This window comes from Laetiporus sulphureus, assembly GCF_001632365.1.
Source record: "Laetiporus sulphureus 93-53 unplaced genomic scaffold LAESUscaffold_1, whole genome shotgun sequence".
Taxonomy (NCBI): Eukaryota; Fungi; Basidiomycota; class Agaricomycetes; order Polyporales; family Laetiporaceae; genus Laetiporus; species Laetiporus sulphureus.
Genome location: NW_024468510.1, coordinates 561,837 through 587,323, shown reverse-complemented (window position 1 = coordinate 587,323; position 25,487 = coordinate 561,837). Strand labels below are relative to the sequence as shown.

Below are 25,487 nucleotides of genomic sequence, written 5' to 3'. Positions count from 1 at the left end.
CATCGGATCTTCGTCAGCTCCGCTCCGGACTCATGGCTGGCATGGGTCCTGGATTGAAAACGCATATCGTCAACCTATTATCTCCCTATCAAAGAACAAGAAAACATGTGTAGGCATCGCATGGTACATAGAGAATCAGTATATGGGCTCATGGCTGAAATCGCATTGGTCCCCGTATCGGCATCTAAGGATATCAAGACATGATGTGAGCATTCACGCGCTTGTAGTACGCTAAACATTGGTGCTCGCCTTCCTGCTGCAAAGAAACTGCACGGCTTTCGTTTATTATTTCTAAAGCCATCGCCTCGACCACGGCCACGGCCACGATGTCGACCACGACCTCCGCCACGTTCACTCCAGCCGTCTTCAGGCCACCGGCGGTCCCGTCCACCTTCTTCGTGATCTAAGTACTCCCGATCATCATAGTCCGGATATTGGTCTGAATTCCAATCCCCGCTCTGCGAAGGCTGTCCGGGGGCCTGTGACTGGAACATTCCGCCTTGTGTCTGAGCCAAAGCTTGCATAAGCTGTTGCACTTGTTCCGCATTAAAATTCGCGAATCCTGGCAATGCCTGCATAACATTGGTATCGAGGCCAAACGCCTTGGGATCCAACTGCTGCCCATTCGCCATTGGCAAATCAGTAGCGCCTGCTGCAAGCTGCCCCACCAACTCGGCTACAGAGTGTTTCTGAGACTCCAGCACAGCTGGATCGCCTCCACTCCAGAAAATAGCATCGACGTCGGGACCCGTCAACATGACTCTGACTCCCTCATCAACCTGTTCTTCTGATATCTGGGTCGGTGGTTCTGCCGGACTGTCCGGTATCTGCGCCGGTGAGACGTAAATGGCGACTAGCGCGCTTTGTTCTCGTTCCTCTTGCGCAGCCTTCTCTTGACTTTCCTCTCCTCGTGGGCGGAGTTCGATGTCCGATGGAATTTCAATGACTACAAACGAACACGATCAACTGCCTGCAAAGATTCATCCTACGAATTTGCTTACGGATTGGTTCAAACCATTCAATCTGCTCTTCAAACATATGGGCATGCAATGCCGCGCCTTCGTCTCGGTCGAGATCACGTACGTTGTGCGTCGGCAACATACCCTGTGTATCGGCGCAAAGTAGCGCGTAATTAATGTACAGTACATACGGCGATACGGAAGGGAACTGGCTGACATCCGTGTGATCATCCTCGTAGACCGCACGCTCAATGAGTTTGACCATTTCCAGCTTGCCCTCAGGTGCCCACGTGACCGTCTTCTTCCGTTTCCCAGAAGCAGTAGCGCTGATCGAAGGAGTACTGGTGACCGGTGCAGGTGGCGGTGTTGCCGTTGCGGGAGAATCCTTGCGGGCCCTGGCCATCAATTTCAGAGCCTCTTCAAACGGGTTGATCGACGAAGGTTGCGCGATATTCAAGTCCGGTTCCTTCTTCACTGGTGCCGGCGGGGCTTTCTTGAAACTGGGCAGCTTTGGCTTCGGCCTGGGGGCTGAAAAGAACGACGAATCCGACTTCGCATCCTTCACTTCTTTGACGACCGTCTTCACCTCTTTCTTGACTGCTACAGCCTTCGCCGACGTGCCCGATGTAGATACAGCGGCCTTTTTGGTTGGAGGAGCCGACTTCGACGAGGGGGCGTCCGCCTTGCGCTTTTTGCCCTTCGAGTCTGTCGGGCATTATTAGCTGCAGTCCTCTTAGATAGGACAGGTCTCACACACCATCAGAATCGACATCCATTCGTTTGGACTCCTCATGACTAGTGACAAGTAGCTGTCGCCATTTACGTTCTAAATTCGATGCCATATCCTTGATTGCTGTATTTTCAAGCGAGGCAGGAATTCGTAGACGTTAGATACATGCATTCAATTCATGATCATTGAAGACGACGGTAATTCTCAATGTACGAGATTAAAGAAAGCACGCATCCGCCCTGAGCAGCCGCGTGATTGGATGATTCTGCTACTCAAACCTGGACGGGCAGTCCGGTGGAGGGACGTCGCTCGACTTAAAATGGGAATCGCAACTCACCAGGTGCAGGAGGTTCCTTGACTAGTCGCACAATGATCTTGCCCAGCTTCGATGACTTCAAGCTGTCGAGCGTCAGTGGCAATCGATCAATGACCTGGCGTTACAATACCGCAAGAGAAGTTACGTTCATATAAGCCACCCGTATGCCCTCAACGAGACGACCACTCACATGCAACAAAGGCATTATGGTCTCCACCATCTGGCCATCACTCTTCCCTGCATATGCGGACTTAAGCCATTCTCGAGTGATATCCATTGCATCCTCGTTCTCGACCCAGGCACGGAAATAGTGATTGGGAGCATTGTCACGCATTTTCGTCAGAATTTCCAACCGTGTTTGCGGCTCAACATCCAATGGACCATAATCATCGATGTGATCCACCAATTGTACAACGGCACCTGCACCTGTGAACGAGGTCGACGACAACAAAGGCCTGATCGAGGTGAGAAAAGAGATCCTGCGCTGTTCAGGAGTCGGCCCTGGTGGTTTCGACGGAACAGGCACGTTCGACTGATAGAATGACGACGGCGGTAGAGCGCCCGTCAGCGTGCTACTGCTGCTGGGAGTGAATAGAACATGCGGAGACAGAGTGGCCTGCTGAAGTTGCTGAGAATGCTGATGCTGCTGTGGCGGTGGTTGTTGCTGTTGTTGCTGCGGTGTCTGCTGCTGTTGAGATGCCGGACGCTGAATGGGAGATTGCTGATAATGAGGTGCTGAAGAATGAACATAAGAAGGATTAATGGACAAGGTAGGTTGGTGCTGATACTGCTGATACTGAGGTCGCGATTGAGGTTGCGAAGGAAGGAACGAAGAGGAATGCTGATATTGCAGATGAGGTGAGCCCAAGCCATTCACGGTCGTCAACGCCGGGCTACGATAACGGATGTGAGATGATTCGCGAGCCATACAACACGTCCCCACGCACTCGATGATCATATTGGACGACGTTGGGCCCATACCTTGCTGAGTCGATGACGGCGTTACACTTGTCGCACCGTTGAGTGAGGAATAGCTCGAGAGTGGCAACTGAGCGGGGCTAGACCACTGAGTGCCGTATGGAACCGCATTGTAGGGGCCGGGTGCACTAGGCAGGTAGTAGCTGCTGTGCTGTGCAAACGGGTAGAATGCGTTGGACGAATTCGAAACCGAGCTAGACGATGTCGATGGCCCTGGAGAACGAGGATGAGGATGAGTTCCGGGGTTGGGAGAGCGGCTGCGCGACAGGTGTACGGCGCCTATTTCAGGGGCGTGGAGAACGTGCTCACCCGACAGATCCCCCAGCCCAAACTCGTTCAGGTCGATGGCAGGAGCAACAGCCGCAGCACCCGATGCCGTCTGCGCGCTGGAGGACGAGTTCTTCCAATCGTCGCTGACAACATGCTGCCCGTCTGGAGGGACAGACTGCAAATCGGGGATCTGGTGCTGCTGCAGCCACGCCGCATTCGGGTATTCCATCCGTAGCGACACTTTTTGCACTCGCGCTCTCAAGCGGTTACAGCAAACTAATGGGCTTATTTCTGTGTAAACGAGATGAAAAGAAACAGAATAGCCGCGTCGTCGACCGTCCCGTCAGTTATCACCTTGCCAGTTCGTCGCGTTCACCGTTGGTGATGGTGGTCAGAGGTTAGGCTCGATGCCGCCCTTTCAGTCTCCGCTTCCAGCTCCTACATGAGCGTTTCCATTTCTGGATGCCGTTCCCACGCTTAGCACAGTCACACAGTAGACATCCTTCCTGTGAAGAAAGCGTAATGATGATCAATTATACTTCTCGTTTGCGATTCTAAAGCGTTCTGTCGAGAGCATGTGTGTTCGCGGCATCAGAATGCTCAGTGCAACGAACAATAGCACCAAGTGAGCTGAGTTGTAATAAAGTGGCTTAGGCCGGATTTGTAATCCCCATGGCTGTTATCAATTGAACCAAACACATACAACGCCTAGAAAAGGACTACTGCCAGCATCAGCGACGCTTCAACTTTTTCTTACCCCCCTACATTCTCCTTACACGACACGTCGCGACGCGTCCAACGCGTCTCAACAAAATCAGTCCCTCCTTCCTCTACGCGACCATGGCAAATCTTCCTGAGGGTCCTGCTCAGTTCGAGTTCCAGAAAATGCAGGTACGTCGCTTCTACGCTGTCTGGGGCTTGTCGTTTGGCCGCTCACCGTGGACGCGTTTGATGGCAGTTCGTTAGCAGCTTGACGAGCATAGCCGAGCAGATGCGCGCCGCTGCCAGTCTCGCTGAAGGATTTGCGAACACCATCGCGCATATCCCTTACGCAACTGGGATTCCCGCAGGGCAGTTCGGTCCCGCTGTCGTGCCGAACGGGAGAAAACGCAAATCGCGCGACGGGGAAGATGGCGATGGGAGGAGGAAGCGAGGATTAAAGAAGATCAAAGACCCCAATGCTCCCAAGCGTCCTCCCTCGTCGTACCTCCTATTCCAGAACGAGGTCCGCTCGGAGCTGAAGGCGAAGAACCCGGATATCCCGAATAATGAGCTGCTCACGATGATCGCGAAGAAGTGGGCCTCAATGTCGAAGGAGGAAAAGGAGGTGCGTAAAGTCCTATTCATCTGTTGTCTTGCTTGTCTGAATAATATATCCGATTCATTCTAGCAATATGAGCAGCGCCAAAAGGCTGCCAAGGACCAGTATCTCGCCGAAAAGTCCGTATATGATAACCGTAGCTCCCCTGTCAATGGCGCTACTGCGGCAGCAGTATGTTCCATTCCTCTATAGTTGTGAAAATTTGTGTGACACACATGAAGGCCCAGCCCGCAGCTACCCCTGAGGCGAAGTCTGTAGCTACCGCTGCGCCGACTGCTACTTCGGAGGAAGAGACATCGGAGGAGGAAGAACAAGAAGAGCGGGAGCCGAATGAGGAGGGTTCGTCGTCTGAGCAAAGCAGCGAGGAGGATGTCAAGCCTGCGCCCAAGAAGTCCAAGCCCTTGAGACATGATGAGGTCAAGGAGAAGAAGCACAAGAAGTCGAAGGCGTAACCGCAGACCCACTCCATGTTCTCGCGTATCTTAATTCGTCGTCCGGTAATTGGCTTCTCAGGGTTCCTGGTTCACGTTCCCTAGCCTTGATCTAACAGCGATAAACACGTATATAGTTGTATTCGTTTTTCAACTAGCTTTTAATTGTCGATGTTGTAGTGCTTGACGGTCCAAACCAAAGATGTTTGGTAGTTCTTTGGTTGGAATGCCGGTACAGCATGTCTAACGAACGATCTCAGGGATCGAGAAGACTCGGAGGTGTTCGCGTATGCTTCTACAAAGCAATTCGAGAGCATTCCATGGCAATTAATCCGGAGGATCACGGATTCAGGAATACTGTGGTCTTAGCTAGCACTTTATGGCCGTTATTCCTGTCACGCTCCATAATCGCTGTCGTCCCAATTCATCAAAATTAGCCTGAATTGTGGAGCTGCATGATGAGATATGGGCAGTGTACATCCTGTATGAAAAATAGTACATGGAATGTCATGCCGCTCAAAGTAGATGGATAGATTTGTTACAGATCGCCACGAATAACGTCACGGCTATGAGTATAGTACCTGGATCGTAGAAACGACACCAGGGAGAAGAACTGGCACTTGGTTGGATTTAAGTATACCAGGCTATCTGGTCATTGTGACCGACGACAATGGGTGTCGTAATACTAATGTCAGATGGTCAGTGATGGCGGTGAAATGCTGATAGGCGACCAATTCATAAAGCACGATGATGCAACTCCTCGGAAGGTAGCGGCAACGGTCACGATATCTCGACCGCGGGAGGTTTATAACGCCTCACTGCTGTCAGCACTTTCTCCCAAACACTCACCAGTCTGAAATCGCTTCCTGATGTCTCAGTACAACCCCGGCTACAGCGCAAATTACGGCTCTTTAAGAGATGCGCCGAATTCTCCAGTCAATCCTGACGCACGACCATTGCCTCCAGGCTGGGTGTCTCAATATGATCGCAAGTACGTTCATCTCGCAGTCATGACGCCCATGACGCTAACGAACGGTTCCTTCAGCTATAATGCATGGTAGGCTAATCCCAGGAGTGCGAATACAACAAGAGCTTCATGCAGTCTTCCCAGGTTCTACGTAAACACGAACGAGAATCCGCCACGGTCATCCTGGGTGCACCCGCTTGGACCACCGCCTCCACCATCACCCCGCCCTGGCTATGCTCCGCCCGCAGGCCCACCATCATCGGATAACCGCGGGTACAGCCCCTCCCCATACTCCGGCGGATACGACCAGAAACCCGGATATGCTCAGGCGCCTCCGCCGCAGCGATATGACAACTATGCATCGCCTCCTCCCAGCGGGTATGGGCCTTCTAGAGAAGGCCGAGGTGAGCTGTCTGCCTTAGATATCTGGATGTCAACACTGAGATGGTCCGGCGCCAGGCTGGTTCGGCGGCGGTCAGCAGCCCGTGCAGCAGCAGCAGCCCGTCATCGTCGAGAGCGCACCGCCTCAGAGGAAGAAGCACGGCATTGGGATGGGCACCGCGGTCGCGGCCGGTAAGTGGGGTCTCCGCTGCTGGTGTTGTCGATGTGACGATCGCGCAATTGATGATGGCGAGCAGGAGGTGCGGGTCTCCTGGGCGGCATGCTGATCGAGGATCTCGTGGAGCGGCACGATGAGCACGAGCGTGAGGAGGGCTTCGATCAAGGTGAGTGTCCTGGGAATTGTGCGAGGGATGCGTGGCGGCTGAACGTGGCTTGACTAGGGTTGTCGACGGGAGACCCGTACATGGGCGGTCCTGACCCCGGATTTGATGGTGGATATGATGATGACTCGGGTTTCTTCTGAGGTGGGACCATGTTGACGCTCCAAACGAGCCTATAATCACCTTATTCTATGTTCAACAAACAGTTTAAATCCGTTGAGTTTGTAATGTATCTTCTTGTGGAATGAGACCCGTACCGTGCGAACGCCGGATACATTGCGGAGATGACAGGATAGCACGATGCCGTCCCCTTAAAGATGACTTGAGAACGAGGTCGACTGTATTCCATGGCGGCCATCCGGCAAGTGCTGAATTGACTCAGTGTCGAACATTGCATTGAACGTTAACCGTTGGGCAGGGGGCAGAACGAGCGAGCGACTGCAACGCGACCAGATGAAGCCCCAATCCCCGCAGACCAATTATGAATTCGAAGACCACGCCGCTTATAATAAGAAGACCAGTCGCTCATCTACCACAAGTTATTATCTGCAGGCATGCTAGATACTTGAAAATGAGCTTCTTCTAGCGGCAGTGAGTTAATGCGACACGCGAGAGCGCTGGACATATCTTTCTTTGATTGTTCGTGAGGTCGATGTGACCATGCGCGGCGACTTCGCGCGGTCCACTGATACCTGCCAGATGGGACTAGATTCTTGCCCAATTCGCCACTCATGTACAAGCCCCATGGCCGGGCTGACCGCACAGATGCAGCCCGAGCTCGGCGCTTTCACGATGGGGGGCATCGTTAAGTTCAGCGAGCATATGACCCTTTGCAGATGCGGTAGCAAGTCCTGTCGCTTTTCCTTGTCGAAGATAGCTACGTCGTTACTCAAAACCACTACGATACATGCAGTTATGCTAATTTCTAGGTCACAGGTCAGGAGTAGGCCGCAACGTGAATGCTGATATTCTCATCGAACGTGGCATTTTGACGTCAGTAGACAAATGAATAATATGACTGCCTCGCGTGTCTTCGAGCTGATATGGACCATTACACTTACCGTCCAAACCCAAGCCGGCTTTGGACGACAATGATCAGAGAGCCATTCCTTCATAGCTAAGTCGTTTGAGGTGGAAGATTCCGTCAACAACGTAATGCAAAATGCGTAAGCTAATGAATGACTACGGCCTCTCCGACCCTCTGTCTGAAACGATCGCAAGCAGCACGCATTGCATTATCCCTCTCCTGCACACAAGAGGCGCAATATTCATCGGACTGTCTCCAACCTTTCCAAGCAGTACCCTCTAGCATCTTCCACCATTCCTCCTGGTACGGGTGTCCCGGCGCGCCCGCATATCCCCATGGTTTTGCCGTGTACGGCTGCACGTACGGGTTCAGGACTTTCTCCATCTCTGGACTGACAGGACCAGTGAAATGGACGATGCGTGGATCGTGCATCTCTGCGAGGCTGATGGTCGTTCGATCTGCGGAAGGTAACTCGGCATATGTTCCCAAGCCCTGCGCATTCCACTTCAACGACAGCGGAACCCAGTCATCGTCGAAATGGACGTTCAATGCATCCTGATCACGGAATCGGCTAGTCGTCATCCCGTCCATTGTCGTGCGTAGCGCGTCCATGTTTCCTCTGATCTTCGCCAGATCCATAAGCAGCACACCTGCATTGAAGTACGGGCGCTTTGGTCCCTTATGACCACGCGGGTAGCCAACATCCGTGACGGCAGCCAGGGACCTGCCCTGGAGATCAGTGTCCCAAAGCTCTCGCAGATCTCCTCGCACGAGGAGATCTGCGTCAAGATAGAGCACTCGTTCAACAGGCAGTGCGGGGATCATATCGATCTTCGCCCAGATCATGCTTTCTGCTCTCGCGAAACTATCTTTGGGGAGGCTGAGGAACACGATGGTGGCTTCCCGTTGCACTGGGGCTGACGCGCGAATGCGATCTTTGTCTTCTTCGGTGAGGCCGGCATTGATCACGTAGATCGTCAAGCGTCCGCTTGTGTGTGCAATGGCGCTGCGGATGGTAACCGCCGCTGCCATCGCGTATGGAGAGTCAATGGTGAGGACGACATGCACACCGTACCCGAGCGCCGAGTCCAGTCCGTGGTCTGCGTTTCCCTTCACGAGGAAGCCGATGCGCATGTCGCATGATTTTCGCAGGACCACCTGGTACTGGGTGTGGCTCGTCAACAGCTCAAATTCCCCAGCGTGCAGCGTCATGAAAGCGTCGATGCCGCGCTTGGGGTGGTGAATGCTGTCCTCAGGCTCTTTGTCCCAGTGGTAGTCGTCAAAGATCATGATCGCGCCCTGCCTCGCCAACCTCCACGCCAGCTCTCCATCAAGGAACGTGTCATCAGCCTCGTGCGATCCATCTATGTAGATCCAGTCGAAGCCTGGGTGAGCGGATGACATTTCCTCTTGCAAGAGCATCATTAGCGCGGGGACGCTGAAGTCATCCAGGATGCGAAACGGTTTCCCAGTCAGGGACAGGTTATGAGTGATCTTCGCGTAACGCTCGCGCCCTGCGTCGGTCTCCATGAGGTCGAAATGGTCGATGCAGACGACCTCGCCGCCAGTGGCGCACAGCTCGGTCAACATAAACACGGCAGAGCGGCCTTCCCAGGACCCGATTTCCAGCACACGAGGGCGTGGAGATTGGACCAAGGGAAACAACGACCTCCATGTGTCTATGTGGAAGGAGAACCAATCTTGCGTTGGCGTGAACTTGTACAGCGAGTTGGTATCTTCGTTCGACATCATTTACTGACGGCTGTACTAGCGTCCTAGGCATTGAACAATACGTGAGAAATGATCAACAGTGAGGATAATTGCTTACTCGATGCAACAGAGCAGTCAATAGATGTTGACAAGGGCAGTAGGGGAGCTTCGTGTGCAATGCAAGGGATAACTTGTCTTTCGAACGGTATAAATGCAGAAAGGTCTTCTCTATCGTACGGTCTTCCTCTCTTGCTTGACTGAGCCTGGACACCTCACGGCTGTCGGATGACGTCCTCGTGGTCGCGCTCATGCAGCCAAATGCAGCGTTACCCAGACCTCACAATTAATATTGGGCGAGAACTCACCGAATTGTCTGGGACCCTACCCCATATATCCCTTGCACCAACCCGCGGACTAGCGCGGACTCCTCGGCAAATGACGCCCGCCCTCGGGATGACGAGATAATTAGGGTTCCGATGCGGTTTAGCACGTTCGAAACACCGCATTGAGAGCTGCCTCAAGTCAGGTGGCGTTAAAGTGGTGCGTTCGTCTCGTAACAGAGCCAAAGGGCTTAGCGTCAGTCACTCACAACGCCATCCAGACTGGTAGGATATTTACTGGCTTAAAAGCAGCCTGGCTTCGAAGGCACACATGCTGCCCACTATTATGCACAGTGACTCGGCAGCTGTATCGTTCATGGGTAATATCAAGCTTCCCCTCATAATTCGCTTCCGGACGTGACGTTAACCCTGTGGCCACGTCTGCCTCGAACGAGGTATCCGCTTCCCAGTGTTTGAGCCCATATCAATTTAGTGTCTAGGAGGGGCTCCCTAATTCACCATTTGCAACCGATGCATTTGAGGGACTCCTCGCGCCGCAGCGGTTTGACAACTCTCAGCCGTGATGATCTGGCCATATTGGTTTTTGATCATTTGGGACGAACGGATGGCTTATTCAAGGACGCATGTACCGAGCTTATGAGTGAATCCGCAATGTATGGATAGAATATACTCTTTCTCGGACAACGCTCAGGTACACATCATCATCATGAATCAGTGAACCTTTTACATGCCCCAGACCCAGACCTTCATCGTCACTCGGAGTTCTTCCAAGACCCAACACTCCTTGGCATTACGTCAACTCTGCCCCTATGGGGCTGAGCATTGTTCCAATATGCTGATGCTTGAGTGGAGGAGCGTATCGGTCGACGTTATGACCTGTAGATTGGTCGTTCTATAGTGGAAGTAAGAATCCAGTTACCAATTTCATCTACTACGAGGGAGCCGCCTGGACTCTTATAAGAGCTCTGTCCGATGTCCCCATATTTAAGCGGACCGCCTTGGATTATCTCGGACGACAGTGTTCTCAGATTGCTGCCTTAAGTCTAATAGGTATGCCCTCCCGGAAGAACGATCTTATCTTGGTGACCGGAGGAAATGGCTTCATCGTACGGAGTCCCTGTTAGTGCGAGCCATGGAGCCATTATATTGATTAAAGTTCTCGTAGGGAGCCCATGTTGCGAACCGCCTCGCTGGCGGTGGGCATCGAGTGCGAGTGGTGGACATCAACCCTCGCAGGTACATTGAAGCTTCGTCCGGGATAGATATCATGATCGGCAACCTCTGCGATCCGACATTCTGTTCACGCGCCATAAATGGTGTCAAGATCGTTCTTCACTTTGCCGCTACCATGGGCGGTATGGGAGTGATCCACTCCGCGAATGATTCCACTATCTACAACGAGAATCACACTATGCTTATCAATGTACTCTCCGCATCCCTCTCAGCTGGGGTTGCCCGCTTTCTCTATGCATCCTCAGCATGTGTGTATCCAGACACGCTGCAGGAGGTAGGGAACGTGGACGTCTCCTTGCGGGAGTCGGATGTCTACGCAAATATGCCCCCCAAGCCGCAAGGCCTTTACGGTTTGGAAAAGCTACACGCTGAACACGTCCTACAGCAGTATACGTCACGCATGGAGGTTCGTATTGCTAGGTTTCACAACATTTTCGGTCCTGGTGGTTGCTGGAGAGGGGGACATGAGAAGGTACCCGCAGCTCTCCTGCGGAAGGCCTTAGCTGCACAGCGCATCGACGACTTCCCCGCAGACATCGAGCTTTGGGGCGATGGGTCTCAGCGGCGGAGCTTTTGCTTCATCGACGATGCCGTGGAAGCGATCGTCCGCCTCCTGTGGTCCGAGTGTCGGGAGCCCGTCAACGTCGGCTGTGACCATGCTGTCACTATCCAAGAGCTTGCTGAAATGGCCATCCGATGCGCAGGCTTGAAGCCGGAGCAGGTTCGGTACTCCTACGTCCTCGACAGGCCCGTGGGCGTAGGCTCCCGCAATTCGAATAACGAGCTCATCCAAGAGCGACTGCGTTGGACTCCGACTACGTCTCTTGAAGAAGGAATGACACGAACATGGCGGTGGATTGCGGATGAAGCGGATCAGATGCTGGCGACTCTGGAGGGCTCCGAGCTTTCTTTGACGCTGGAACGCTTGCGAAGAAGCGAGAAGGTCGATTTGCAGACAGAAGCGCACACTTTCGCCATCCTTCTTCCAATCACCTCGCGCGGATCGTCCCATCGAGAAGACTGTTTAGATAACCTGCGAAATTTCGCCCGCTCGTTGCTGTCTACGACTGCGTACGACATCGGACGCCTCGGTATGCGCTACCATCTGCGCATCTACCTTGCCATCGACCACGACGATGTATTCCTTCTCGGAGACCGACCAGGCGGAGTCAATCGAGCAGAGAGCATGCTGCGTACCGAGGGTATATCGCAGATTGATACCCTCATCTGCGATCATCCTCGAGGTCATGTATGCGCGCTCTGGCGCGATTGTGCTCAGAGGGCATGGGAGGACGGTTGCGAATACTTCACGTTAATGGGAGACGATGTGACCGTGCAGGATCCCAATTGGATGTCAGCGATCGTCGACGTATTCGCAGACATTGCTGCACAGGAACATGTGCCCGATGGCTTCGGATGTGTCGCCTTCACGGACACCTCCTTCCCTGGTATGCCAACGTTCCCGGTTCTGAATAGGATTCACATGGACATCTTCGGAGGCCAAGTCATCCCGGCGGTCTTCATCAACCAAGACGGCGACCCCTTCCTATATCAACTCTATCGCCGTTGGGGGTGCTCCCGGATGATCCCGTCCAGGATCAACAATAAGGTCGGCGGTAGCGAAGACGCCCGCTACGAGAAGGCGTCCGCCGCTGACTGGACTTTCGGTCCATTGGACGAGGCGACGTCTACTGTCGAGGCTTGGCTTCGATCTCGCAATCCCAACGTCGAGAGAAAACTCGCTCTTGACGTGATCATTCCTTGTTACCGGGTTACTTTGACGTTCATGGACAGATTCCTTGCTCTGCAACCTTCCTCGACGTGCGTAGTGATGTTCATAGTCATTATCGACGACCCCCTGTCTCCCAATATCTCCGAGTTAGTGCGCAGATACGGAAGTCGTCCAGACGTCCGTATCCGTGTCAACGCGGCGAACCTCGGTGCATCCGCATCGCGCAACAGAGGCTTGCGGGAGTCCGCTGCCGAGTTTGTGCTCTTCTTGGATGACGATGTCACTCCGAAGGAGAACATTCTCATCGAGGCAGAGAAGGTGATACGCGCTCATCCAGAAGCAGCGGGCTTCGTCGGAAACGCGTTGTTCCCGGTCGCAGACACGATTGCCACAGCTGCTATCCACCTTGCGGGAGTGACGTACTTTTGGGATATCGCCAGCAAGAGAGCTGACGATACAGACCTACCGTGGGGCGTCACTGCGAACCTCATCGCACGTAGGAACGTGGCAGATGGAATTGAGTACGATATAGGCTTTCCTAAGACTGGCGGCGGTGAGGATATAGACTACTGCCGGAGGAAGCGCGACTATTCCATTTCCCATGGCGGTGACGGGTTTCACGCTGCTCCATCTGTCATAGTCACCCATCCATGGTGGAACCTCGGCCGCAGGTCTTACTGGAGGTTTTACCTGTGGAGTAAAGGTGACGGCGGTCTGATTGCCAGGTATCCTGAATTCTCTTACAGGGAGACGGTTCCAAACAGCGCCGAGCTCTTGGCGTGCTGCGTAGCTTTGGCGATGGGCGGGTTAGCGTCCTCGCTGTTCCCTGCGACCGCCAACTATTCCATCGGTGTCGCGTACTTCGGAGTGCGGATGATCCTCGCACTTTTTATGGCCAACATACTCCATGACCTGTATCGCCACATCTGGAGGAACGCTGATAGGGTTGCTCAGATTGACACGACTGTCACCGGAATGCGCAAGATTGCAGCCATAGTCGAAAGCAGCATCATCCGGATTTTCAGTGAGTTCGGTCGTTTGATAGGCATGATAGAGAGGCGGGAATTCAGGAACATTGGTATGAGCTTTGATTGGTTTACGAATAGAGCTGGAGACGGCCCCAGGAAGGAGGAGACTCTGAACAGATTGCAGAGAGTTGGACTTTGGTTATTCCTTGTGACGCTTGCAATTTCCTTCGAGTAGTTGTACTGGCCAAACACATGTCTCCCTTTAAGTTGTACGTTCTATGATGGTCGAAGTGCGATGCAATCGAAGCTCGGGTTGGAATTGAAAGGTTCGCGTTAGTGACAGTTCCCGCCGGTGGCAGGCGGCTGAGCGCTACTGCGGGCGCGTATCAAACGCGTGCATGAATAAGGTTTGAACGCGTCGCGTCTCCGAGTCTCTCGTCTCGACGGTCTTGTTTCATCGACGGTCACAGAGTCCCTCTTGTCCATTCTGCACGATGCCTCGCACTCGGATGAGCACCCGCAGTGAGATGTCGACATCTGTCTCAATTACTTCAAGCGTATCGTCGCCTTTGTTAAGTACAGCAAATTCCAAGCAATCGACTCCTGCTACCTCTGTCAATGGCGACACGGACGATAAATCTCAACTGAAAAGGTCAAGGAAGTCGGATATAGCCTCCAAAACCATGAAAAGAGCACTAGAAAGCGATGAAGACATTGAAGATATTACTCCAACGAATACTCAACAGGCGAGCAAGCGTAGGAGGACAGCTCCCAAGAACAAGGCATATGTCGAGATTACTGTATCTCAGGCAAAGGTTGATCCTCTTATGACATACTGTCAGTACACAGAGACTGAAATGTTTCTCCTTCAGCTTGGTGGGCTTTCTAGGACTAGCAGCGTGGTGGAGACGACTAGACCGAGTCCACCAGACGCCTCAGCCAGAGCAGAGGATCCACCGGACTCTGAAGAAGACAGCGAAGATGACATCGCATTCATCGACGAGTCGGACGATAGTGGGTCAGAATACGAAGCATCTGACCTTGATTCTACCTCGGGAAATGAGAGCGGCGATGGTACTTATGAGGGCAACATCTCTGATACCGCATCTGTTGCTGGTATCGACGATGAAGGAATCATGATGGATGCTGCGATCCAGCAGTCACTGGAAGACGCTCGCCTGGAACACAGTTACACGATGGGCACGTCTAGCGCTGGTGCGGGCTCTTCCAAGTCGCGTGCCCCCGTTCATAGTGAAGCTGCTAAGAGAGCGGCGGCTGCCGAGCGTAGATTGGCCAAGACACAGCGACACCGGGATGAAGATGATGACTATGTCTCGCAGGAGGATCCCTCAGAATCCGATTCCGAAAATGACATACCATTGGCTAAAAGCAATGGCAAAAGCAAGCAGCGATCCGCCAGGAGCAAACCCAGAGCGATGACGCTCATGGATTTGAGACGTGGCAGACAGAATGCCAAACAGGAAAGGGAGCAGTTGTTGAGCGACGAGGCGAGGTTGCGCGCAAAGCTTGGTCGCAAGCTTACTCACGTACGATTGGACCATTGTGCTTAAAATTGTCGCCTGACGATCTTACCTTAGGCAGAGAAGTCTACATTAGCCCTCAATAGGCACCATGCCGAGTTGAGAGATGTTTGGGGTGATCTTGAAAGGAAGATAGCCGTTGTAGTCCCGCAGAAGGCCGAACAGCCAGCTAATCTGAAACTCGCACTCCTTCCGTTTCAATCAGAGGGCTTGTATTGGATGAGGAACCAGGAAAAGGGCGTATGGAGAGGAGGTATGCTGGCTGTAAGTCTGCACCATCAGCTGCATTGTTCTGCAATCATTCTTACAATCCATCTGGAACAGGACGAGATGGGGTTGGTAGCCCATTTAATTGTTGGTTTGGTCATGCAACTGATATTGTCACAACAGAATGGGTAAGACGATACAAATGATAGCGTTATGGGTTTCCGATGTCGGTGTCAAGCCCAATCTGGTAGTGGCGTACGTAACATGGCACCCCACACTATCCACCTTGCTCTGACATTTCCTGGACATACAGCCCTACTGTCGCTATCATGCAATGGCGGAACGAAATTGAAGCCCATACAGATGGTCTCAAGGTACTCATCTGGCATGGGCACTCCAGAGAGTCGGATGTCAAAGCACTCAGGAGATTCGATGTTGTCAGTGCTTTTCTTTCATCCTTGATCCGAATTTTCCGACTGACAAAAATGTGATAGGTTTTAACGACGTACGCCGTGCTTGAGAGCTCCTTCCGCAAACAGGAGGCCGGGTTCAAGAGGAAGGGCATGATTGTCAAGGAGAAATCACCCGTCCACCAGATTCACTGGAATCGCATCATCGTGAGCAATTTGCCGACTTACCATTTATTGCGATCTCAGTGGTCGGCACACAGCTCGATGAAGCGCATAACATCAAGGAGAGATCGACCAACACTGCCAAGGCTGCGTTCGAGTTGCAGGGTAACTACAAATGGTGCTTGTCCGGCACTCCGCTGCAGAATCGCGTAGGTGAACTATACAGTTTGGTTCGGTTTTTGGGCGGCGATCCCTTCTCGTACTACTTCTGTGAGTATTCCGGTACGTCTGGTGCTAACGCTGTTTGACGGTGCCAATCGCTCGGTTCAGGCAAGCAATGTGACTGCAAATCCCTTCATTGGAGATTTAGCGACAAGAGGAGCTGCGACGGTACGTAAAGACAAGCTTCAATCAGTTCTCGTGATTTTGAGTGAAAATCCACAGATTGTGGCCATAGCCCCATGAAACATGTAAGTTGTCTGATTCCAGTGATGGTTGCCAGAAATAAATATTCTCCATTACAGACGTGCTTGTGGAACAACGAGATTTTGACTCCTATCCAGAAGCATGGCATGATAGGCCCCGGAAAGATTGCGTTCAGGAAGCTGAAGATCCTGCTAGACAGGATGATGCTGCGTAGAACCAAGGTTTGGCCTCAATAATCGAGTCATCTTATCAGCGACTGATGTTCTGTAAACCAGCTTGAACGGGCTGATGACCTCGGGTTACCGCCTCGGACCGTAGTAGTCAGAAGGGACCACTTCAGTCCCGAAGAGAAAGAGCTCTATTTGTCTTTGTTCTCGGATGCGAAGCGGCAGTTCAATACGTATGTTGACGCTGGTACAGTTCTCAACAGTAAGTTATCGCATCTCTCCAAGGGGCTGACGCCGCTGAACATATCATGCTAGATTATTCCAATATCTTCAGTTTGTGAGTCTACATCAGCGTCGCTTTGCCGTTGCCACTCACTAGCATCACAGACTTACTCGTATGCGGCAAATGGCCTGTCATCCCGACCTCGTTCTGCGGAGCAAGAGCAACGCGGGAACGTTCCTGCAAGACGACGTAGGCGAGGCCACTGTTTGCCGAATTTGCAATGAGATTGCAGAAGATGCGATCCAAGCTAAATGCAGGCACATCTTTGATCGCGAGTGCATCAAGCAATATCTGAATACTGCCATTGAGATCAACGTGCGCGTGATGCTACCCTGGTTGAACGTAGCTGACACTTTCTTGGTATAGCCGGCATGCCCGGTATGCCACTTACCACTCACCATTGACTTGGAAGCTTCTGCTCTGGAGTTGGAAGAAAACGCCAAGCCGCGACAGGGGATACTTGGACGTCTTGACCTAAATCAGTGGCGGTCCTCGTCTAAGATTGAGGCACTCGTTGAAGAGCTCAGCAATCTTCGCAAGCAGGATGCGACTACGAAGAGCATCGTCTTCAGTCAATTTGTCAATTTCCTCGACTTGGTTGCGTACAGGTTACAGAAGGCTGGCTTCAATGTGAGGTGTTCTCTCGCGTTTGGTTGATGCGCTCTAACTGTTCCGTCCCAGATTTGTCGTCTCGAGGGTACCATGAGCCCTCAGGCTCGTGATGCTACGATACAATACTTCAGTACGTACTCTGTCAATCCTAGCTCGGGGCTGGTCTGACTGGTTGGTAGTGAACAATGTGCATGTTACGGTTTTTCTCGTTAGTTTGAAGGCTGGCGGTGTTGCACTGAATCTGACAGAGGCATCGCGTGTCTTCCTGATGGACAGCTGGTGGAACCCCGCGGTATGTCTAATCAGCCAATCTTTCACGCTGATCGTGCTCAACGTTGTATTCTTCCAGGTTGAGTATCGTGAGTCTCGCCGGCTATAGGGTAATCTTTCGGGCATTGAAGCTTTTCGCAGAGGCAATGGACCGTATTCATAGGCTGGGCCAGCATAGGCCTGTGCAAGTAGTCAAGCTTGTTGTGGAAGACAGCATTGAAAGTCGTATCGTTCAGGTTAGTGTCTCTTAGTATTGATGACCGATTTCAAACAGCAAATATGCACGTCACTATAGCTGCAGGAAAAGAAATCAGCCATGATCGATGCAACGTTGTCGACGGATGATTCGGTACGTAAAGCCGGTGTTATTTACAACCGCAGTATGATGACTAAAACATTCCAGGCTATGGGAAGATTGACACCTGAGGATGTGAGCGTTATAAGTCGACTTGATATTATCTTGCATGTGCTGATGCCCACTTGTGGGATTTCAGCTTGGTTTCTTGTTCAGAGTAAGCGCTCCTGTCATCTGGATGAGTTGATGCATTCTAATTCGGATCTAGTTGTAATCCCTTTCTGCGGGTAATTCGATGTCCGCATAGTTGTCTAGTGTCAGTCTCTATCCGAGGCGCATATCACTGGAACGCGGTGATGAGACGCTAGTGTACATTATGCTGCGTGTTGATTTACAGGTACACTGATTTAGGGATATCCTGTTAAATATAGACAAATGCTCTCAGAAAATGCCTGGGAGCAGCCTGTAGCGCGTTCGCGCTGCCCAATCAGACCATTGCCTGCCAAACTCGTTTCTTAGGACATGATCCTCAATCTTTGTTCTGGACACAATCCCGAACGGAATGATCATCAGAATCCCGAGCCAAAAGAAGCTCAGCAATGTCCCTCCCGGCGTCGTCCACAGCTTAAAGCCCTCCGCCCACATGGAGCCGGGGCCGAGTTGCATGAGAGCGATTCCGGCGAGCGCCATGATGCTGCCCGTATAGGCAGGGTGTCGCACGATGGAGTAGGGTCCGGTAGTGACGAGCTTGTGGTTCTGGCGCACCGCGAGCTCGAACGTGAAATAAGTGCCAAGATGGCGATAGCAAGTCGAACGGATAAGGGCGCCCGCGGCAAGGAGAGCCCAGCCCAGGATGAATGACGTTGTGAGCCGGAGATTGGGGAGGGCCACCGTGCCCATGAGCGTATGCACCGATGGTCGGTCATTGGGCAAGAATATAGTAAGCAATATGAGAGTGCTCTCGCAAATGAAGGTGAGCCATACGGATGGCTGTACTTTTGTTAAGCACGATACAGTTGTTCGGGCTACCAGCCTTACCATCACGAGGAGCGGAGGTAGCCACCGAATGACGGCTCGAAGGGCTTTAGATTCTAAGCATTGGAACTTGGCTTCCTCATCCGCTTTCGGCGTGGATTGAGGTGGTGTACCGCACTAACGAGACGCTTTGAGCCGATTGTGTCGCATCAAGGAAATAGGTAATCGAATCTTACCAGAGCGGAGAATCGTGCGGCAGACAGAAGCAGTGGTATTTTGAAAAGCAGGATGACAGGGAACATGTCTTTAATGAATGACTAACCCGCACCGGCCATTGTCCATTATTTATACTGTGGAATTGGCGAGTTTGCAGCAGCTGCGGTGCTTAATCGACAGTTGAGCGGGAATCTGATGTGGCTGTATCGCTTTACGCGATGATGCAACGTGTCCGATCCCGAGGCGGAGGTGCGCTAAAGCCTCTGCATTTGCAATGCAGGATTGATACATTGGCAGTATGAATTTCCCATGACAGCCTCCATAATCATTGCGTGGCCCGCCTCGGACATAAGGACAGACGCCCGGTGTCTTGGGCGCGCTATACCATGCCGACGTCAGTTCGCGGAGCTAGTAAGCCGCTTAGAATGATTTTCAACACGATAAGGTGGCATACGGTGGACGGTGGTCAGGACGCACAAAATGCCTGAGATTTCCATGCGTTGCGGATGCATGTATTACGTTCGCAAAGACCTCGCTCTGTGGCCAATCAGCTAATAGTCTCCGATCTGTGCAGAGATGCCTTGATGCGAAGAGCTTAGAACGTAGCCACCGTCCGGCCGCCTTTCTGCAGTACCAACAGATTCAAGTGTCCAAGCCAGCACCGTCTGTCCGATCAGACTCACTTGAATTCATGTTTCAATTTGCCGCTCACTTTGTCATGCGCGCGCAAATCAGCCTGAAAGTGGCGGCAATGACTGAGATCCACTAGAGTAGTACTGGCATACTAATAAAAAACGAAAGAGAGTGCGTAACAGCCACTGGTGATCCGAGATCGTGCACGGATGTGTCCGACTACAGCAGTTGCCTGAAAAGGGTAAGCTCCGCCACCCCGCAATCACATGAACGCCGTGTCCGTTCGGTGCTTCCCCGGACACCGGCTTTCCGTCTGCAGTCTGGGGTAAAGTCAAAGAGTGATTTCTAGACACCTGCTCCTCCACTGAATTCCCCGGGCCCAAACCTCCAGGACTTGTTTGCTGCGATCTGTGATGGCTGCGCAAAGCTCGCGAACGTTCACCATCGAGGAGGTGTCCAAGGTAGGCGGGCAGCTCGCGCGAGGTGGACTTCATGCTTATGAATTTGGCGCTTTCCATTGGCTACTTGTAGCACAACAAGGAGGGAGACCTGGTGAGCTGCCCTCGGTACTTTGACGAAAATGAGAGACTGAACAAGTTTCTTGTCAGTGGATCGTCATCGATTCAAAGGTGTACGACATCTCCAAGTTCGCGAACCTACATCCAGGAGGAACTGGTATTCTTCTGGCCGAAGCTATAGGCAAGTTGTCGCAAGATGCGCCGTCTTCTGTAAATGACTTTGTCCCATTTAGCGGGTAAGGATGCTACGCAAGCGTTCTTCGGTCTGCACCGGCAGGAGGTGCTCCTGAAACCCCAATACGCTCGCTTGCAAATTGGCTTGATTGCTGGCGAAGAACCTGTTGTCAAGCCTCTGGCCGTGGACGAGCCTTCCCGTGTCCCATATGCTGAACCGTCGTGGCTGTCAGCCGGTTACCATTCCCCATATTACAATGACAATCACAGGAGGTTCCAGAGAGCGATGCGCAAGTTCGCGATGGAAGTCGTTTATCCCGATGCAGTCAGGTGTGAAGAAAATGGCAAGCGCATCTCCCAGGACGTCGTGCAAAAGCTCTGGTATGTATGAGTGATGTCCATCTCTTTTACCAACTAAAGGTCGAACGATCAAGTGAGATGAACATCCCGGCCATGCGTCTTGGTCCCGGTAAGCACCTCAAGGGGCGTACGCTGCTCGGAGGCGTCACTACCCCGGAGGAGTTCGATCACTTTCATGAGGTACGCCACCTCTCTTGCCTGTCATGACGGAACATCCGCTGAGCGACAGCCTATAGCTGATTGTCAACTTTGAGCTTTCGCGTTTCGGGACACGAGGTTACATTGATGGCCTTCTTGCAGGCGAGGTCATCGGCCTCCCTCCTGTACTCAACTTCGGCTCGCCTGCGCTGCAGGCTAAGGTTGTGCCTGAAGTGCTCGACGGGAAGAAGTTCATCTGCCTCGCAATCAGTGAGGCGTTCGCCGGCAGTGATGTTGCCGGTTTGCAGACGACAGCTGAAAGAGAGGGCGATGAGTGGATCATCACCGGAACGAAGAAGTAAGCAACGCATCGGAGGGACAATCGCACTTGATTGATACGATTGCTTCTGTTTGTAGATGGATCACAAACGGCATGTTTGCCGACTACTTCACTGTTGGTTGCAGGAGCAAGGTATCTTGCCACGTCGCCGAACATTACAATCCACTCACTTATGCCTGGATCACAGGATGGATACGTCGTGGTTCTTGTCCCGCGATCGGATGACGTTTTCACAAAGGCCATTAAGACTGCCTACTCATCCACGGCCGGCACAGCATACGTGACATTTGAAAAGGCGCGCGTTCCGGTTGCATACACGCTCGGCAAGGTCGGCGAGGGTTTGCAAGTAATTTTGAGCAACTTCAACCACGAGCGATGGATGATCGTCTGTACGAGTCTCAGCGCACAGAGGATGGTCGTCGAGGAGTGCCTGAAGTGTGTCTTGTTCTCGTTGGCCCTTTTAGACCGACGTTGCTCACGTCTTATAGATGGGTCAACCAACGTATGGTTTTCGGCAAGCCCCTCAGCTCCCAACCGGTAGTACGGGCAAAACTCGCCAGCATGATTGCTCGCGTCGAATCGGGGCAGAGCTGGCTAGAGTCAATCACCTATCAGATGAATAACGTATGTGGCGTTCTTGACAGTTAGGTACCGGCGCGGCTCATCCTGGCCATCGTTTTGCCACCCAGATGTCGTACGCCGAACAGTCGGACAAGCTGGCTGGACAGATCGGTCTGTTGAAACAGTGCGTAGTGACAGAATACCCGCAAGTTTCATCTAGTACGTACTGAGCATTGTGATCCGCAGATACATTACACGCACAGGGCGCGAGACAGCCGAGGACGCGACGCAGATTTTTGGCGGACGTTCCATCACTGCGAGTGGGATGGGTAAGCTGATTGAGAATGTACGTCGTCATGCGACCCGTTGGTATTTGTCAGCTGCTCACATCACATCCCCGTGTTTTCGCCAGTACCACCGCACGTCGCCTTACGATGCGATCCTCGGAGGCCAGGAAGACGTATTAGGTGATCTAGGCGTGCGGCAGGCCATCAAGAAGATGCCCAAGGGAGCCAGATTGTAGTTTTAAGAAGCACGAGTCTCTCAGCTCATGTTACACCGTTTCTGCACACGAATCATCTATTTCGATGTATTACTAGCTCGATGCAACGATTTGGTATTGCAGGCTGCCGAATAAAACTTTGCTTAGTCATCATTTCAATCGCGCTCTATGTACTTGGGGGCGGAGTTTTTAGAACGCCGATCGCATACGTTCGCACAGCTTAAACGCTGCAAGTCCCTTACAGTGTCCATGTATCTCGTAAGTTGGGGCCTCTGACGGGCAATTGGAATGATGGTGGGCGATGGAACACTTCTTGACCCGACTACAACGGCGGAGCGCGAGCATCTGCGATGGATGCGGGAGGCAATGCTCATGGTAATCGTTACCATTGTCCTTCCATACTCAGTCGAGCTAATTTCTCAGCTAGGCCGAAGAAGCCTTAGCCGCCAGTGAAGTACCCGTCGGATGTGTCTTCGTCCGGGATGGAAAGATCATCGCTCGGGCGCGCAATAGGACCAACGAGCTTCATAATGTCCGCTCATTAGCACTCGTCGTACGCACAGGCTCACGCAGCATTCCTTCCGTAGGCGACGCGCCACGCGGAGCTCGAAGCAATAGATGAAATCCTTGCCAACAAGGAACTGACGCCCGCCACCAGGGAATATCCGCTGTCGGAGACAACGCTCTACGTGACTGTTGAGCCGTGCATAATGTGCGCGTCCGCACTGCGCCAGATGGGCATCAAGGAGGTCTTCTACGGTTGCGATAATGACCGCTTCGGCGGCTGCGGCAGCGTTTTGGGGGTGAACAGCCAGTGGGTCTTCTTATGACTGTCTGGGCTCGGCTATCGAGCCAGCTGACTGCTGCCCAGGCTGCCCCATCCGAAACATCCTTCATACAAGGCTACCAGTGGTTATCTACGCGAAGAAGCCATCATGGTGCTCCGCCGATTTTATATCACCGAAAACGTGAATGGTATGCGAGAGTATGCGAGGGCCCCTGCAACTGCTGATAAGTGCTCTTCCGTAGCCCCGGTACCGAAGTCGAAGGCAAATCGCATTCTCAAGACCGAAATCCCCTCTCGATCGTCCTCGCGCCAGGGCAGCTGATTGGCCTGATCGTGCGACACACGTACAGACACCAGAATCCACGTTGCGCACTCGGTCTTCCCGGATCGATCTGGCGGTGACATTGCGCGTGCTGTTACAGCGCTTTTTGGACGCCAGATGCTGCGATATTCCCTAGGGCCTCGACTTCATCGGACTCGCGTTTGGCAGCATCCTTAAACAAGTGGTTCCGACTCGTCAATCAAAGGCTATCGAGTCCTCCATTAGATAGCACGATAATTGAAGCCGGGCTCCACGGAGGTCCGTGGACTTGGCTTTAAACGCTATAGGCAGGCCAAGACGTGTTGAATGGAGCTGTTGGTCGTTATTGAAGAAGGCGCAATAATCGAGTGGGAGAAAGAGGGCATTATTTGACGGAACACTAGTACTTTACATAGTGTCCGAGTATGGATACCTCTTAGTTCTAGCGTGCCGATATACTCATACAATCGTACTTTTACGTTGCTCAAGGTCATGTCAGCTGATGGATGTTGTCGTGAGGGCTCGATTTGTTTGCTCTCTCCGTACTGCAGATGTTCGGAGAAGCCATGCAAGGTTTTCGTAGACGACGAAGGTAACACAAGTGCCTGGAAGAACGCGGACCAGGTTTGTGCCGAGACCTCGGTAGAAGCCCCGGAAGCCCTCTTCGGAGAATGTGCGCTTTACGCAGACTCTTATTGTAGGGTATAAATGGGCGGTGGCATTGTTCTGTGCAGGCATGAGCCAACAATAAACGCTACAAACCATTGTGCGGGAAATTAACGTACTTGGATCCGTGATCTTACCACCTGATATGGATAGGTTAATGTAAGGGCCGTGAGTTTGCTAGCGCCTGACATTACTGTGTATGCCGTATTCGACTGAAATGGAATGTCAACCCGTGAAGAATCGGAAGCAGGAGGTTCGCCGTACCAGTTTATCGTCTGCTGGAGTGTATGCTCTGCCTGCCTGGGCAAACTGCTGGCGTTTCCGCTCGAAGCCCCATCGTTTCATTTCCTCGTATGTCATGAACTGGATCGCGCCATTACTGACACCGAAGAGTGCGAGGGATGTTCCACGATAAAGGCCTCGAATGCCCTCCATGCGGTATATCGAGGTAAGACCATCTAATATGTCATACACGACGTAATTTTCGTCAACATGTACGAAACCTTTCAGACTTGGGGTAAACGAGCTCACGCCATAGGCCACGATACGATTCGGGACTGCCTGCTCGTGTCGTGAACATCCGGACCTTCACAACCCATATTGGGTTTGTCATGATAGCCGTGACGGCACCTGCATGAGAATGAGACGATTAGCAACACATGAAGAGCAGAATCTCGGCGAGGTGCGAACTCGCTTCCGCGGAGCATAAAAGATAAGAGCCAGCAGACAGCTTGTAGTTCGGATCACCGCCTGATGCACGGTTCTTGAGCATATTGTAACTGTACGTATATGAGATACCTACAAAACCTTCATACATAATGAATATAACTCACAAAAGGAAGTAGAATCCCCAGCTAGTCGCATTTCCTACAACGTTAGGGCCAAGACCTCTGTACAGTCCCCGCCAGCCTTGCTGCTCTTTGATATCTTTCAAGGACAGCCATATCTGCTTGCCCACTCCTCCCCGCGGCTTTTCTGTGGCCACCTGAAATTTGACCTTGAGCAAGTCCAACGGGTGCATGCAGAGCACCGCGACGATGCCCGCCCCCAGACCGGCAAACGCATGGTCCTGCGCACAGGCGTGAATGACGTGAGATGCTCGGAGAATGCCTGTGGGAAGGAACACTCACGATTGCAGTTGTCGGAAAAAAGCTGGGAGGCTGCTGGGACATTCAGCCTCTGCGAATGGAGTAGGCTGCAGCCGTCGAGGGTAGCTGCACGCGATCTGTGTTCAAGTG

The 25,487-nt window shown here is 52.5% G+C and overlaps 10 protein-coding genes across 10 annotated transcripts; 6 read left to right on the top strand and 4 right to left on the bottom strand.

The window, feature by feature from the left end:
* Positions 1-135: 135 nt before the first annotated feature.
* Positions 136-3,482, bottom strand: LAESUDRAFT_640450 (uncharacterized protein; the record flags this gene model as incomplete). The annotated part of the gene is made up of 10 exons (XM_040903603.1): positions 136-184; positions 238-946; positions 1,002-1,104; positions 1,177-1,664; positions 1,717-1,812; positions 2,027-2,120; positions 2,196-2,687; positions 2,754-2,898; positions 2,953-3,196; positions 3,293-3,482. 10 exons carry the CDS (start codon positions 3,480-3,482, stop codon positions 136-138), a joined length of 2,610 nt encoding a protein of 869 aa, XP_040770192.1.
* A 510-nt stretch (positions 3,483-3,992) lies between these two features.
* Positions 3,993-5,447, top strand: LAESUDRAFT_718964 (HMG-box). Its single transcript, XM_040907539.1, has 4 exons — positions 3,993-4,144; positions 4,212-4,580; positions 4,644-4,745; positions 4,796-5,447. Exons 1-4 carry the CDS (start codon positions 4,094-4,096, stop codon positions 5,024-5,026), a joined length of 753 nt encoding a protein of 250 aa, XP_040770191.1. The 5' UTR covers positions 3,993-4,093; the 3' UTR covers positions 5,027-5,447.
* A 427-nt stretch (positions 5,448-5,874) lies between these two features.
* Positions 5,875-6,837, top strand: LAESUDRAFT_709886 (uncharacterized protein; the record flags this gene model as incomplete). Its single annotated transcript, XM_040906730.1, has 6 exons — positions 5,875-5,996; positions 6,051-6,062; positions 6,117-6,376; positions 6,432-6,545; positions 6,611-6,697; positions 6,755-6,837. The coding sequence occupies 6 exons, from the start codon at positions 5,875-5,877 to the stop codon at positions 6,835-6,837; spliced, it is 678 nt and encodes a 225-aa protein (XP_040770190.1).
* An 852-nt stretch (positions 6,838-7,689) lies between these two features.
* On the bottom strand, positions 7,690-9,726 carry LAESUDRAFT_668532 (glycosyltransferase family 8 protein). Its single transcript, XM_040905377.1, has 2 exons — positions 9,550-9,726; positions 7,690-9,496 (listed from the first exon to the last, which is right to left on the bottom strand). The coding sequence occupies exon 2, from the start codon at positions 9,471-9,473 to the stop codon at positions 7,866-7,868; it is 1,608 nt and encodes a 535-aa protein (XP_040770189.1). The 5' UTR covers positions 9,474-9,496; positions 9,550-9,726; the 3' UTR covers positions 7,690-7,865.
* Positions 9,727-10,824: 1,098 nt separating this feature from the next.
* On the top strand, positions 10,825-13,940 carry LAESUDRAFT_689401 (glycosyltransferase family 2 protein; the record flags this gene model as incomplete). The annotated part of the gene is made up of 2 exons (XM_040906020.1): positions 10,825-10,878; positions 10,938-13,940. 2 exons carry the CDS (start codon positions 10,825-10,827, stop codon positions 13,938-13,940), a joined length of 3,057 nt encoding a protein of 1,018 aa, XP_040770188.1.
* Positions 13,941-14,152: 212 nt separating this feature from the next.
* On the top strand, positions 14,153-18,686 carry LAESUDRAFT_689397 (uncharacterized protein). Its single transcript, XM_040906019.1, has 23 exons — positions 14,153-14,520; positions 14,578-15,252; positions 15,304-15,510; positions 15,571-15,581; positions 15,637-15,708; positions 15,767-15,890; positions 15,948-16,070; positions 16,124-16,295; positions 16,356-16,415; positions 16,470-16,493; positions 16,548-16,672; positions 16,727-16,880; positions 16,934-16,955; positions 17,006-17,216; positions 17,268-17,531; positions 17,583-17,643; positions 17,693-17,805; positions 17,863-17,872; positions 17,925-18,019; positions 18,079-18,132; positions 18,187-18,213; positions 18,278-18,295; positions 18,347-18,686. Exons 1-23 carry the CDS (start codon positions 14,200-14,202, stop codon positions 18,350-18,352), a joined length of 2,949 nt encoding a protein of 982 aa, XP_040770187.1. The 5' UTR covers positions 14,153-14,199; the 3' UTR covers positions 18,353-18,686.
* Positions 18,483-19,525, bottom strand: LAESUDRAFT_11212 (uncharacterized protein). The gene is made up of 3 exons (XM_040901210.1): positions 19,290-19,525; positions 19,117-19,230; positions 18,483-19,068 (listed from the first exon to the last, which is right to left on the bottom strand). The coding sequence occupies exons 1-3, from the start codon at positions 19,353-19,355 to the stop codon at positions 18,520-18,522; spliced, it is 729 nt and encodes a 242-aa protein (XP_040770186.1). The 5' UTR covers positions 19,356-19,525; the 3' UTR covers positions 18,483-18,519.
* A 692-nt stretch (positions 19,526-20,217) lies between these two features.
* LAESUDRAFT_718959 (acyl-CoA dehydrogenase NM domain-like protein) lies at positions 20,218-23,013 on the top strand. The gene is made up of 13 exons (XM_040907538.1): positions 20,218-20,363; positions 20,434-20,454; positions 20,511-20,601; positions 20,654-20,975; positions 21,029-21,134; positions 21,191-21,450; positions 21,510-21,564; positions 21,620-21,867; positions 21,921-22,056; positions 22,122-22,177; positions 22,240-22,339; positions 22,406-22,870; positions 22,923-23,013. Exons 1-12 carry the CDS (start codon positions 20,316-20,318, stop codon positions 22,514-22,516), a joined length of 1,554 nt encoding a protein of 517 aa, XP_040770185.1. The 5' UTR covers positions 20,218-20,315; the 3' UTR covers positions 22,517-22,870; positions 22,923-23,013.
* On the top strand, positions 22,487-23,841 carry LAESUDRAFT_11070 (cytidine deaminase-like protein). The gene is made up of 5 exons (XM_040901204.1): positions 22,487-22,870; positions 22,923-23,027; positions 23,083-23,309; positions 23,367-23,470; positions 23,525-23,841. Exons 1-5 carry the CDS (start codon positions 22,784-22,786, stop codon positions 23,602-23,604), a joined length of 603 nt encoding a protein of 200 aa, XP_040770184.1. The 5' UTR covers positions 22,487-22,783; the 3' UTR covers positions 23,605-23,841.
* Positions 23,842-23,948: 107 nt separating this feature from the next.
* Positions 23,949-25,421, bottom strand: LAESUDRAFT_668514 (mitochondrial FAD carrier protein; the record flags this gene model as incomplete). Its single annotated transcript, XM_040905376.1, has 7 exons — positions 23,949-24,309; positions 24,369-24,461; positions 24,514-24,707; positions 24,781-24,879; positions 24,940-25,028; positions 25,083-25,318; positions 25,380-25,421. 7 exons carry the CDS (start codon positions 25,419-25,421, stop codon positions 24,079-24,081), a joined length of 984 nt encoding a protein of 327 aa, XP_040770183.1. The 3' UTR covers positions 23,949-24,078.
* Between the last annotated feature and the right edge of the window lie 66 nt (positions 25,422-25,487).

Coding starts and splice junctions, on each gene's coding strand:
- LAESUDRAFT_668532 (XM_040905377.1), bottom strand. CDS start 9,473: ATGATGTCGAACGAAGATACCAACTCGCTGTACAAGTTCACGCCAACG.
- LAESUDRAFT_718959 (XM_040907538.1), top strand. CDS start 20,316: ATGGCTGCGCAAAGCTCGCGAACGTTCACCATCGAGGAGGTGTCCAAG. Junction 21,565..21,619: donor CTGTTGGTTGCAGGAGCAAG/GTATCTTGCCAC, acceptor CCTGGATCACAG/GATGGATACGTCGTGGTTCT. Junction 21,868..21,920: donor GTCGTCGAGGAGTGCCTGAA/GTGTGTCTTGTT, acceptor CACGTCTTATAG/ATGGGTCAACCAACGTATGG.
- LAESUDRAFT_11070 (XM_040901204.1), top strand. CDS start 22,784: ATGATGGTGGGCGATGGAACACTTCTTGACCCGACTACAACGGCGGAG. Junction 22,871..22,922: donor TGCGGGAGGCAATGCTCATG/GTAATCGTTACC, acceptor TTTCTCAGCTAG/GCCGAAGAAGCCTTAGCCGC. Junction 23,471..23,524: donor TATCACCGAAAACGTGAATG/GTATGCGAGAGT, acceptor GCTCTTCCGTAG/CCCCGGTACCGAAGTCGAAG.
- LAESUDRAFT_689397 (XM_040906019.1), top strand. CDS start 14,200: ATGCCTCGCACTCGGATGAGCACCCGCAGTGAGATGTCGACATCTGTC. Junction 15,709..15,766: donor AAGCCCAATCTGGTAGTGGC/GTACGTAACATG, acceptor CTGGACATACAG/CCCTACTGTCGCTATCATGC. Junction 16,071..16,123: donor TTCACTGGAATCGCATCATC/GTGAGCAATTTG, acceptor GTCGGCACACAG/CTCGATGAAGCGCATAACAT.
- LAESUDRAFT_11212 (XM_040901210.1), bottom strand. CDS start 19,355: ATGTTCCCTGTCATCCTGCTTTTCAAAATACCACTGCTTCTGTCTGCC. Junction 19,231..19,289: donor CCGCACGATTCTCCGCTCTG/GTAAGATTCGAT, acceptor GCGTCTCGTTAG/TGCGGTACACCACCTCAATC. Junction 19,069..19,116: donor TACCTCCGCTCCTCGTGATG/GTAAGGCTGGTA, acceptor ACAAAAGTACAG/CCATCCGTATGGCTCACCTT.
- LAESUDRAFT_718964 (XM_040907539.1), top strand. CDS start 4,094: ATGGCAAATCTTCCTGAGGGTCCTGCTCAGTTCGAGTTCCAGAAAATG. Junction 4,145..4,211: donor TCGAGTTCCAGAAAATGCAG/GTACGTCGCTTC, acceptor GTTTGATGGCAG/TTCGTTAGCAGCTTGACGAG. Junction 4,746..4,795: donor ATGGCGCTACTGCGGCAGCA/GTATGTTCCATT, acceptor ACACACATGAAG/GCCCAGCCCGCAGCTACCCC.